The sequence below is a fragment of the Vicugna pacos genome, chromosome 12, assembly GCF_048564905.1.
Source record: "Vicugna pacos chromosome 12, VicPac4, whole genome shotgun sequence".
Classification (NCBI taxonomy): domain Eukaryota; kingdom Metazoa; phylum Chordata; class Mammalia; order Artiodactyla; family Camelidae; genus Vicugna; species Vicugna pacos.
Genome location: NC_132998.1, coordinates 23,075,427 through 23,088,161, shown reverse-complemented (window position 1 = coordinate 23,088,161; position 12,735 = coordinate 23,075,427). Strand labels below are relative to the sequence as shown.

At 39.1% G+C, this 12,735-nt stretch overlaps 1 protein-coding gene across 4 annotated transcripts in view; it reads right to left on the bottom strand.

Moving 5' to 3' along the window:
* The window catches only part of HELB (DNA helicase B), a 55,396-nt gene that overhangs the window by 18,800 nt on the left and 23,861 nt on the right, over positions 1-12,735 (bottom strand). For 2 of the 4 annotated variants that reach the window (XM_006205829.4, XM_031683120.2), the window contains exons 2-7: positions 10,774-11,094; positions 8,932-9,342; positions 7,872-8,041; positions 5,010-5,888; positions 2,086-2,260; positions 787-928 (exon numbers count right to left, since the gene is read on the bottom strand). In XM_006205829.4, the coding sequence (XP_006205891.1) occupies positions 787-928; positions 2,086-2,260; positions 5,010-5,888; positions 7,872-8,041; positions 8,932-9,342; positions 10,774-10,960 (1,964 nt within the window). In that variant the 5' untranslated portion in view covers positions 10,961-11,094. The remainder of the gene's footprint in view (positions 1-786; positions 929-2,085; positions 2,261-5,009; positions 5,889-7,871; positions 8,042-8,931; positions 9,343-10,773; positions 11,095-12,735) is intronic. The other 2 variants (XM_072973034.1, XM_072973035.1) reach the window with 2 other exon arrangements.

The following is a 12,735-nucleotide window of genomic DNA, read 5'->3' as shown; positions in this document are numbered from 1 at the left end:
GGGCCACCAGGATTCACCAAGGAGTAAAACACTGCTGTTGATGGGTTTTTCCCCCTCTTTTGGCTCCCCTTATAAAAACTGAGGGGAAAAAAAATTAAGGGAAATTTCTTCCCCAATTCACCCTCGAACTTTAATGAACTCATTTCCAAGTCTCCATTCCCCTTGGGCTTATTGTGGTCCTTAAGCTTGATGCAACTTTATTTCACATGCATACTTTTCCAATCAGGAAAACACATTCTTTCTTAAATTTCAACAATACAGACTCACAGACTTAGAAAACAAACGTATGGTTACCGGGGGGGGGGGGGGGGGGAAGGGGTGGGAAGGGATAAATGGGGAGTTCGAGATTTGCAGATACTAATATATACAAAATAGATAAACAAGTTTATACTGTATAGCACAGGGAACTATATTCAATATCTTGTAGTAACTTATGGTTAAAAAGAATATGAAAACGAACGTATGTATGTTCCTATCTGACTGAGGTATTGTGCTGTGCACCAGAAACTGACACAACATTGTAAAATGACTATACTTCAATAAAAATATATTTTAAAAAGTAATTTACGTTGGATCAATAATGAAAAGTATTAACTTTGCTCTTTTAACTGTAAAGCAAAGGTATGTATCTTTATACACATATATATGAAGGATAGAATAGGTTTCCGAAAAGGGCGTAGTAAACACACTGCACTGAATCACCCTAACTCAAAAGCTAGTATTTTTTTTTAACCTTTTATTGCTAATACAACAGAGAGAAAATGCAAAACTTTAGTTGTATTTTACCTTGTAGCATTGTCCACAATTAGTTCAGATTCTGCTCTATGGTTGGTCTTTAGTTCAATAGCACAATTCCTTGACTTAAGTGTCTCAAAAAGATCTTTCAGCAAGTTACCAGGTTCAATGCTGGGTAACTGTCTAATATCACCTAAAAGGGGGGAGAAAAAAGATAAAGTTTTAGGTAACTGGGATCTTGAACTTTAGAAATTATTTTTATTTCTCCCTACTGAAATATGCTATAATTATAAGACTTATTTTGAGGGGGAAAAAATCCCCTAAAAGTCTTTGTTTAAAATTAATTAAGAACATTAAGTCTTTAAAAAAAATCAACAACAAAAAAACCATTCCAGTTAAACAATACAACATAAAAAAAAAAGTGATAACCCAATCAGGTAAAATATGAACTGAATTTTTTCATACCTTTAAACACAGGTAAACTGTGTAAGGGCAAAAATTTTTAACAATGTAAAGAAAAAACAGGTTTAGATATCTAGAATTTAGTCATTTATTCAATCTTGTTCAATATCTTACCAAATATGAAGGAATCTATGGCCTTGAATAAATAAACATATAACATGAAAAATAAATAATCCCAGTGCATTTGATAATAGACATATTCCAGTAACATAATGATAATGTTTTGCTTTATTAAAAATCTTTTTACTTTAAACAAACATGCAAACTCTAGAGACAAACTATTTTCTGGGTGGAAACGAGAAGAATGCTTAAGCTATTAACAGAATCAACTACTTATAAAATACCCTCAGACACCTCGAACAGTTATTCAGATATATTTTGAGCCTCTCATAGCAATTCTATTTTTTCTCCATTAGTGTCTCATATAGTCGACACATCAGGACTACCCAAAAGAATCTAACTGAATCTCACCAGAATTGGAAGGACTGAAGAGGCCAGTGAGGTCTAACCTGCTTTATTAGCTTAGCATCATAAAATGACTTAAGTGGTCTATAGTTAAGACTTTATATTATTTTCAAATGATCTGCATCCTGTTACTCTGAGCCTGTGACGTTTTTACTTTATAACATCATCATCTAGTGGGCTGCAGTAACCCCACACAGCAAACTATTTTATTCACATCCTAGCTTGCTAATAATCCTGGTCAACACATAGAACCACCAACCCAAGCTGATAAAGCAAGTGGTCAGACTGAACCCAGTGTGGCTTCTGAGAAATGGCTTCCCACCTGCAGGATGTGAATATTAAAACAGTGAAATGATATAAACAACCCACTAACAACAATTATTTAAACCAAACAATCAGGATACCGACAATATTTTCACTTACCGAGGATGATAAGCTTTGAAAGCTTGGAGTGCTCACACAATAAATTTAAAACCGACTTGAAGATTCCTACAGACACCAAACTTCCTTCATCCACAACCAGAACTCTAACCAAAGAAAATTTCCATGGCTTATCCTTGGTTGTCTTTTTCTTCCATAAATAGAAGCTATAATTGACCTATGAGCAAAGCAGGGCATTTCTTAGTTCAGCTTATAAAATGCACTGGCCCAGAATTTTTTTAAACAACATGTTCTTTTAGAACAATACAATTAAATAGAAAGGGGGCACGGAATGATGCAGCTGCAGTAACAGGGGAAACAGAACCCAAGTTATAGGATGAATATATAGAAAAGACAGAGCAAGTAAATCGAAAAACAAAAAAAAAATAAAAAAAAAAGTTTCCTAACAAGTACTGTGTTTCATTTAACAAGCTTCGCGCACAGCACTATTCCAACTGCAAAAAGCTCAACTGTTATCACTTTTGACCAGAGAGAGCTCACTATTCTTTTCCATTCTCAAGTAAACCTTCTCTTAGCCTTCTGAGGTCACCCAATCACTTAAGCCCCACTCTCCTCCCAACTACAATCCTCCATTCTGGAAATAAAGGGCCGCCTTCCCAAACTAACTATGAAAATATTACTTTTTCGTCTAGTACTCTAAACTCTGTTATTTCCCCAACCACCACCACCAACAGAACAACTAAAAAACAATTTATTACAGAGGTAATAACATTTACCATTTAAAAAACATGGATGAGAGAAAAAAATGTGTAAAATTATAATCAGTGTTAAACGTCTTGGGTGTTTATCATTCCAGAAATATTTCTATGCTGTAAGTAAGCATATACGTATACAGATCTTAATGGTATCATATCTTTACTTTTTTTTTCTACTAAAATTAGATCCAACATGTCTGTTCAGTAAAAGCCTTCATATTTCTCAACCAAATGCGTGAACTCTCTTCAACAAATCCTCCCCCGCACCCACCATTCTCTCTCAGTGGCCTTGTCTCACAATAGACCATTGTAATTATCACTATTTTTCCTTATTTTATACATTCAGTTAGTTATCTTAGAAATGCCTGACTGACACTTTTCCCCCTGGATTTCTAATGTCATCAACTCTACACGGGCTCTACATTTGAGCATCTAGATTGCTCCAAAAGATTTACAGCCAGTTCCCCACATACAAACACAAGATGGGATTGTCAGATGACATACAGGACACCCAGCTAAACTGGAACTGCAGATAATCAAATCAAGGTCTTTTCAGTGTAAGTATGTTCAGTGCAATATTCAGTGCACACTTACACTAAAAATTTGTATTTTTATCTGGTAAAACTGGCATCCCAAGGCCAAGGATGGAAGGTGGCATGAGTGCCACCTCAGTGCTCTTCCTGAGCCCTTACACCTCTGAGCCCGAACGGGGCTTCAGAAATGCTCTCCTGGCATCCCAACCAGACGTTGGGACACTACCCACTGATCCAAGTTGGAACAGAAGATGAAATCCAGTGATGATCCTTCTCTGGCTTCTCGTCTTTGAGTTCAGGCTAATCAATCAGACATGAAAGTATAATGGAAAAAAATCACAAACTGATCAGAAGACTCTTCCACTCCCGAGCTACACTAAACTTCCCTGCGTCTCTGTTCACTCGTGTGACAAATACAAGTAGTGCAAAAGTAATTCCTGAGGTGGCTGCGGCTCTATGATTCTAGGTAACCTTCTTTAGAACTGCTTTTCTCGTTTCACTTTCTTGCTTGGGAACCTAAATGGCTCCCAGTAATCAAGTCCAAGCTTCAGGATCAGGTATGCAAGATCTGTGATAAATGAGGAAAAGACGGCACCGGGGAAAGAGCAGCAAACTGGGAGGTCAGAGACGGGAATCCAAGTGCTGGGGCTGCGCCTGGTTAAGGTCTGGGGCCAACTGTTTAATATCCCCAGGTTTCAACTGGCTCTTCTGTCAAATGCAGATAATATCACTTACCCACGTCACTGGTTTGTCAAGGATTTAATGAAACGGCAAAATACTTCAAACTTTAAAGCTCAAACCCCTGGTCTAAACCAAGTGTAATTTCCATTATTTTACAACACACAGACTTCCTTCCAATCAGTGCAGTCACCTCGAAACCCTCTACACACACTTCATCATTCTCCTTAATGCCTTTGGAAAGGCCTTTCCCTTAAATAAAATGTCCTTCTCCTCATCTGAGCTTCCTTGTCCATCGAGTCCAATTCAATTATCCTTTCCTTCAGAAATCTTCCAATGACCAAGTTCCTTGATCTGCAACAGGGCAGGTCAGGACTAGAGGAAACTCTCCAACTCTTTACAAGTTTAAAACTTCATGACTCTTAACTGTAGCTGAAACTATTCTCTTCCAGCATCTTAATTCACTTGAAATTTTCACTATGCAACTACTATTTGCCAGGTGCTATTGTGGGCAAAGGAGATAAAGAACTAAACCAGATGATCCAAGTTCTCACTTTCATGGAGCTTTCATTCTACAAGATACAATCTTTTTCTTCCAACTACAATGCTTCTCAAAATATGGTCTGTGGACTCTGACATGTTTGTAACCAGTCCCAATGAGAAACAGAGCACATGCCAAAATGGAAACTAACTATAACATTAAACACACACTTTAGTTTAGCTGACAATTTTATTTTTCGTAATCAGATTTTCTCAATGAAGGAAGCAATGCCCTGATTTACTTTCTGGCACCAGCTTCTATCTCACTGCAAACCAGTAACAGTTTACAGACTTGCTGTTTTAAGTGGCAGAGATCTAAATGATTAGCTACATAAAGTAAGGATCTAGAAGACCTTCAGTCAATACCTACTGACTGTCATCAGGGAGAAATGAAAAACAAACTCAAAGTTTGTGTTTAAGGCAAATGTTTCATCTAAAGAAAAAATGTAAAAAGTTTTACCTGGCATAGTGTATAAGCGTTAAAACCAGTTTTCTGTCTCAGTAAGCCAGCTGCTTTCCCTGTAGGTGCTGTAAGTAAAACTTCTATAGCCTTGTCCGCCTTCGGCTGACTTTGCTCAATGAAGGTAGTCCATTCTTCTGGTGCATCCTGGTCTTGTTCAAAATCTTCACAAGCTTTTTTCACTTCTGTTTCTTCCAACAGCTCTATATGCTTAAAAAGCTGGCTAACAATTGTGGTCTTCCCACAACCACCTTTCCCACTTATGACTGTCACAGCATTGGTGCAAATCATCTCCAGAGCAGCCACCTGACCCTGATCCAGTTGACCTTCACTTATTTCTGCACCAACTTCCTTTTCACCATTATCCCAAATAAGGTCACCAATGTCCTGTGTGTCCAGAATGTCCACCAAATCTTCTAATCCTGTTTCATCAGATTTACCTTCATTCAGTGTATCATCACTTTCCAAATTCTCGGATCTTGTGGTGTGAATAGATGTAAGCACCTTCTTGACGTCGACATTTAAATGCCACGGTGGCCTTGTCATCAGGTCACATATGGAAGAGGCAATGCCTCTTTCGGCCCAGTAAAGGTCATAGAGAAAGACACAGCCCTTCTCGTACGTCACCACCCCAATATCCTTCAAGAACTTCAGAGACTGCCAAGCATCATGAAAAGACATCCAGTCTGACAACTGTGAAGTTAGGTCAACTTCCTCAATACACGTGTGCCCATGTTCTCTGCACAACTGCTTCAGCTGAGAATATATTACTAAAGCATTCTTCTCCAAATCAGTCATCAACTGGAGAAGAGATTTGCACTGACAAAATGATGTCCAACTTGCCTCACATCGTAAAATCTTCAGTTCACTGTAGGTTATCTTTAAGAAAAGAAAGTTCAAGTTGCTTTATAAAAATTATACACATTGACTATAATTAGAACTGCAGTGTTTGTTAATAATTTTTTAAGTCCCAGATGACATATGTTTCAACTAAATTTGGAGAAAAAATTAGGTACCTAATACATCACTAATTTTTTTAATCAACTGTACTGTGATTTGAGATCTATAAAATTTTCTAATTAAAATTACATTTTCTCAAAGCAATACATACACAGTTTTAAAAGTCTAGTTAACACTATGTGGCTTATCACAAAAAAAAAACAGGAATCCTCTAACTTATCATTTTCATGCTTCTTGAGAATTTATCTCCATATTTCTAAGAACTATTTTAACTATTCCTTGATTTTTTTTTTTTAAGATATTTAGTATTAACTCCTTACTACGGCAAGTCTTTCTTCATGGAAGCTCTTGTCCTTTTATACCACCACCTCCCCACACGGTTTTCCTCCTCCCATCTTTGAAAAAAGTTACAGTGCACATTTTGAAAATTGATTTTGGTTAAATCAGTGTTAACAGGATTCACAGCTGAGTGACACGATACAGCTGAGTGACACGATATACTGTGATTACATTAACTTTGTGTTGAACTCCCATGTGTGTTGTTAAGTTAATGACTGCCCAAACTCTACTGTAAAGGTATGGAACTTCCTTCACCATGATCCACTCAGGTCATCTACTAGCTCCATTTTTTCTTTCTTTCTCCCACAGAGACATCACCCTTGGATCCCTCCATATATTTTATGGGCTAAAATGTGTCACCAGAAAATTCACACGTTGGAATCCTAACCTCCCCTCCAGTACCCCAGAATGTGACCATACCCTCAAAGACCACAGGGTCTTTAAGGAGGTTATTAAGTTAAGATGAGGTCGCTGGGGTGGGTCCTAACCCAATGTGACTAGTGTTCTTATTAGAAGAGATCAGGACCCAGACAAACACAAAGGGAAGGCCATGCAAAGACATGGGAAGAAGATCAGCCATCTACCAGCTAAGGAGCCAGGCCTGAGAAGAGATCAACCCTGTTAACAACCGGACTTTGGATTTAGAGCATCCAGAAGTGTGGGAAAATAAATTTCTGTTGTTTAAGTCACCCAGTCGATGCCATTTGTGACAGCAGCCCTAGCAAACAAGCAAAGAAGTCTATTCTGGGTGGTGATCCACATGCTGAACAGGGGCTTCAAGCCTCCTTTTCTCACTTGAGTCCCAGAATGCTCACTGCTCTGCTTCTCTTTCCTACTGAACAGTATCTTCTTTTTCTAAGCACACTGAAATCAGTCATTTCATGTAGGGAACAAATTCATTACTCCAGTATTCCTCAAACAGGGGCAGGGGTGGGTGGGACCTATACATATTCTTGGTGATCTAGGAATTATCTCAGAATTTTTTAAATTGTATTTTCATTTGGAAAACCACCTACAACCCAGTACTGCCAAGATTTAAGTGCTTCATTTGGTTTCCAACACCTCTGGAGCCTCTCAGTGCCACTTCACTACACCTGGTCTCTAATAATAAGCACAGAAGTGCCAAAGAAACTGTAAATGATATCATGATGTACCACATGACTAATGAAAGTTTTCCAAAGTTCAAACAGGAAAGTGAGGAATTTCACTGCAGAGCAGAATGGACTTGCCAAACTACCAAGAACTTGTGTCATCAATGGGATTTACATTCAAGTTGCAAATGTCAATTTAGTTACAAAAAAATGTTATGTTAAACTAAATTACGTAACTAAATTATTGATCTTTAGAATGTCATGTATTTTGTTATTCTGTTTTCCTCTTTAACTTTATTTCCTAAGACATACAGGTCTAAGAAGTTTATATTTAGTTGTAACACTGAAAGATAAATTAATCAATATTGAAATTCATGCAAATTTTTTTCCTTGGAAAGAGATGCAAAAAATTTGTCACGACTGAGAATTCCTGCCTTATACAAGATTATTAAATGCTAAGCAAATGTCTTACTTTACGAAATCCAAGTTTCCATGGCTGTGTACCTAAAATCTCTTCTATCTTTTCCAACACCTCTTCAGAATCTGAGCTTATGAGCCGTTTAAAGTGTCGAGGCAGAAGAACTGGAAGGAATTCCACTATTTTTGGAAACCGCAAAGCTCTCATTACAGTTATAAATGGCACTACAGGATATCACAAAAGAACAAATCAAGACATAAAAATGAACTCACAGAATAAGTATTTGATGGACTTTCTCATTTAGTACAGTTTAAGTAATCCAAATCAAAGAGGGTAATAGAAAGTAATAAATTTACTTTAACCAACAAGAAAATTGATCATATTATAACAACTACTTTTGTACCAAGATGGTTTTCATCATGTTTAACACCAAAAATTAATGTTCTTCAAATGCTTAGGTAACTAATTCTTAGTCTTTTGTTTTCTTTTGCTTGAAATACAATCAGAATAAAATTTGACTCAATGATAGAATTTAAAGCTAGACATTAAAAGTTATTTACATATTAATCTGTATTATCACTTTTCTTACTGTAATCATGATTCTTTCGTCACTGAAGTCAATGAAGTACTGTCAAATTCATTTGACAGAATTAAGAAATTGAAATATCCCATTTATGTGAACGTGAGCATCCAGATAACAAATCATAATTAAAAGTTATTTGAACTATTCTGAACTGAAATCTTTCCAAAATGGATCACTCGTATTCATGCCTTTCTTCCTTGCCTTCTCAAACAGAATAACCCGCAATTGAATTTTTTCTTAGTGACTTGAGGTAATCCAATGGATGGAGAAGTTAGAGAGCAAGCTAGAATCACACTTTTAGAGCTGGAAAGGAATGGAAAGGTGTTCACAGATCATCTCACCCAACCTCTTCAAGTTACAGGTGAGGAACCTGCGATGTCAATGACATCCTCCAAAGGCAGTATCAACACATTTTATCAAACTGATTTAAAAACGGAAAATGAGGACAAGCTACTACAGTAGTATTATCTTAAACACACTAGTCATTAAGTATCTCAGTCACACCAAAACTCGATGATAAAAATCACTTACGTGTGTTTTCCAGAGGAAAGGGCATCGTGTAACCTGGTGGTGACACTTCCTGTGTTTTCTGTGTAGGTTGTTTTTGACCATTCATTCCAATTTCCTTCTGGAAAGTTCTTAATATTTCCCTAAGATTTTCAAACTTGAGGTCCTTAAGGCTTGATCCATCATTTACCCATGCTAAAAATTTAATTCTGTTATCAGCGGGTACATTACAGTCTTTAAGAAAGAGGGAACAGATCTGTATTTGATTTGGCGGTGACATGTCAGACTGTAAAAAGTAAGACGGAAATCCTTGAACCTGATAGCTCCTTGATCCTACAGGTGTCACCTGAACCTTCACTCGCCACCAAGCACCCGTTAGCGGAAAACGTCCAAATACTTTACATGGCTCTTTAGTGTTTTCATCAAAAATTGAAACTTAAAAAAAAAAAAAAAGAAAAGTTTAATTTAGGATAATTTAAAGCCTCTTTCCCAACACTTTATCAAATTCACCATTCTTTAATCCCCAGACAGCACCCCATACAGATGTTTATTAGGATCCCTATATTCCACTTGTCTGTTGATCTGTCGTCTCCTACTACACTGTAAACTCTCTCAAATAAGATAATGTTTCATTTGTCTTTGTATTCCAGGAGGTGAGCATGGTATATGCCTAAGGTCTGCTGTTCCTCTTCTGAAAGCAGTCCTCTCTCTGCTACTCTGATCTCAGCCAATAGAAACCACCTGGGAACTTTCATGTGGTTTCCAAAAAGTGCCATGGTCCCTCTGATCACAGGGCCTTTGTGTAAGCTGTTCTGCCTGCCTTAAATATATTTTCCTTACTGTCTACCCCATTTACTACAGACCTCAGCTTAATTGTCACTTCCTCAGGAAAGCTTTCCCTGAATCTCATGAATATATCCTCTCTTAGCACGACTTACTATTCCTTCTAGCACTAAGTAATATTATAGTTACTTGTATAATTACTTACAGAATGTCTGTTTTAATTCATAGAGCGTAAGCTCCATTAACACAGCAACTTCAGCATCTAATCTCTGCAGGGTATCCCAGCAACACATACCTTGCTTGGAACATGGTAGCCAGTCACTAACACTTTTAGGGTAAATAATGAAACCCTCCACAAACATTTGAAAATTTTCTGTTTAATACTGTGCTGGCCATTCACATATGACTATTTAAATTTAAATTAATTAAAATTAAAATTTTTAATTTGGCTCCTCAGATGCACCAGCCACATTTCCAGTCTTCAAAAGCCGCACATGGCTAGCAGCTATTGTAGCAGACAGTGCAAATACAGAACAAGCCATCACAGAAAATTCTACTGGACAGCACTGGTCTGAACAAACATTCTTAAATATCAGGCACAAGCTACACATAATAGGTATAATTCATAGCACAGGAAACTTTAAAAGGTAAACAGGGATCACAAAGTTGATGAATCAACAGTGCCTTGAAGTATTTCTCATGCGTGAATGTGTTAGTAACCAAAAAATCATCACATATTCGACTCCGGGAAAGACAAGGCAATAGTTAAAAGCCGATTCTGGGTGTGAATACTGGCTGCACATCGATTGTTTCCTCGACTATAAAACTATCTCAAAAAGCTATGAACTTTAAATGAGATACACGTGGAGCACAAGCTTAACATACAGTATGTGCTCAAGTCGCTGCTATTACTGCTATTGTTGTTACTATTTTATTCTAAACAGGAACAAACCTCTGTGTCATCTCAAAGGAACTCTTGTTTGCAGCGACGAGGCGCCTGCCTTGCTTAGGACGAGGTCTTTAAAGGAAACCACACATTTCCAACTCCACCCCCCTCCCCGGGGGGCAGAGGTGCTTTCTCACCGCGGAGCCGCCCGGGGAGGCTGCCAGCCTTTATGGCCCCACTGCAGAGCTCCTCGGCGTCCACAAACACAGCGTCTTCATCCTCCTCCACATCCTCCGGCAGATAATCATCTTCCGCCTCCACCACGTCCTTGGGTGGGAGCAGAGGTCCCAGTAGCTCGCGCAAGGGCTGACTAAGAGAAGCCATACTCAAGTCTCCTGAGTTCAACCCGAATTCCGGAAAACCCGGGAGGCGTAGACGGTCAGGATCAGCCAATCAGCTCCGAGACTCTAAGACCTTCAGCTTCCAGAAGGGTGGGCGAAATCGGTGAAGAGGGTTAACTGTAGGGGAATGGATGGGAACTAGGCTTGTGGTGGTGATCACGCTCTTGTGTACACAGATGCTGAACTAGAACGCTGTGCACTTAAAACGTTTTTTTTGTTTCGTTTCGTTTTTAAGTAAAAAAAGACCGTCAGCCTTCCTGAATGCCTCCCGAAACGCCTCCCCTCCCCGCAGCCGGCGTGCACGGAAAGGAGGGGCGGCGGCGAAGCCCCGCCCCAAGTCTCCAGAGGAGGACGGGGATAGGTCGAGGCGGGACAGGATGAGGGCGATGGGCGGGCCATAGGAGGACACTGCCTCCCGCCTCCGCCCCGCAGCCCTACTCCAAGCTTCGCCAGGTGCCTGGAGCAAACTAGGTAACTGGGCAGCAGCAGAAGTGGCACCTGCAGAATCGCCAACACAAGGCGTCTCCTGCGTAGAAAGAAACGCGGGGGAAGGCCCATCCAATGTGCTGGGGAAAGCAAGCCCTCCCCGGCACCTCCAAAACGACAATCCAAATGCCCTTTGGCTACCACCCAAAGCACAGAATCGCGAATCTCCAATCCGGACACCCACCAAGTCGTGACTGCTTTGGGCCTCTCTGTTCTTCAGGAGTTCAATTTATATGATCAAAGGCACTTTATCCCAAGTACAGCTCTCTAGGCCCCATTCCATACCCACTGTAGGGGGATCTAGGGCAGGGACCCAGGATTCTTTCTGATGCATGTCCCAAGTTGTCCATTTTGATGCGCAGCCAGGGTTGGAAAGCGCTGGATTAGATGACATTCAAAGCCCTCTCCATCATTTGCTCTGTGTACTCACAAACTTCTTTAAGCCGGACTGCTGCCTGCTCACAAGCCGGGCAAAAAAGCACATCCACTTACAGCCCAGGGTATAGATGCGAATGGGGGAAGGCCAGTAGGAGAGAGGACAGTGGTTTACAAAGTTATTCTGGACCATGGTTCTCGTACTTGATGGGGAAACTGAAAGTCATGGTACTTTTTGAAGAACACCATAAAATATATTACTACATTACTACTTTGACACTATTTATTATGAAATTACTCAATACTAAACCTAAAATAACTAAGCATAGGCTGTTTGCTAAATCCAAAAGCATCTTATTCTAGAGTCTAACATAGAATAAACAGCCACCACCAAAGTTTTTTTTTTTAACTTATAGGAGAAAATACTAAAATTAATTTTTTCCTTTAGGAATAAATGTTGACTTTCACTGCTTTTAGAAGTACTCTGGGAGATTCCTCAAAAGACTAGGAATAGATTTACCATATGACCCAGGAATCCCACTCCTGGGCTTATATCCAGAAGGAACCCTACTTCAGGATGACACCTGCACCCCAATGTTCATAGCAGCACTATTTACAATAGCCAAGACATGGAGACAGCCTAAATGTCCATCAACGGATGACTGGATAAAGAAGCTGTGGTATATTTATACAATGGAATACTATTCAGCCATAAAAACTAACAACATAACGCCACTTGCAGCAACAGGGATGTCCCTGGAGAATACCATTCTAAGTGAAGTAAGCCGGAAAGAGAAAGAAAAACACATGAGATTGCTCATATGTGGAATCTAAAACACAAAAACAAAGCATAAATACAAAACAGAAATAGACTCATAGACACAGAATACAAACTTG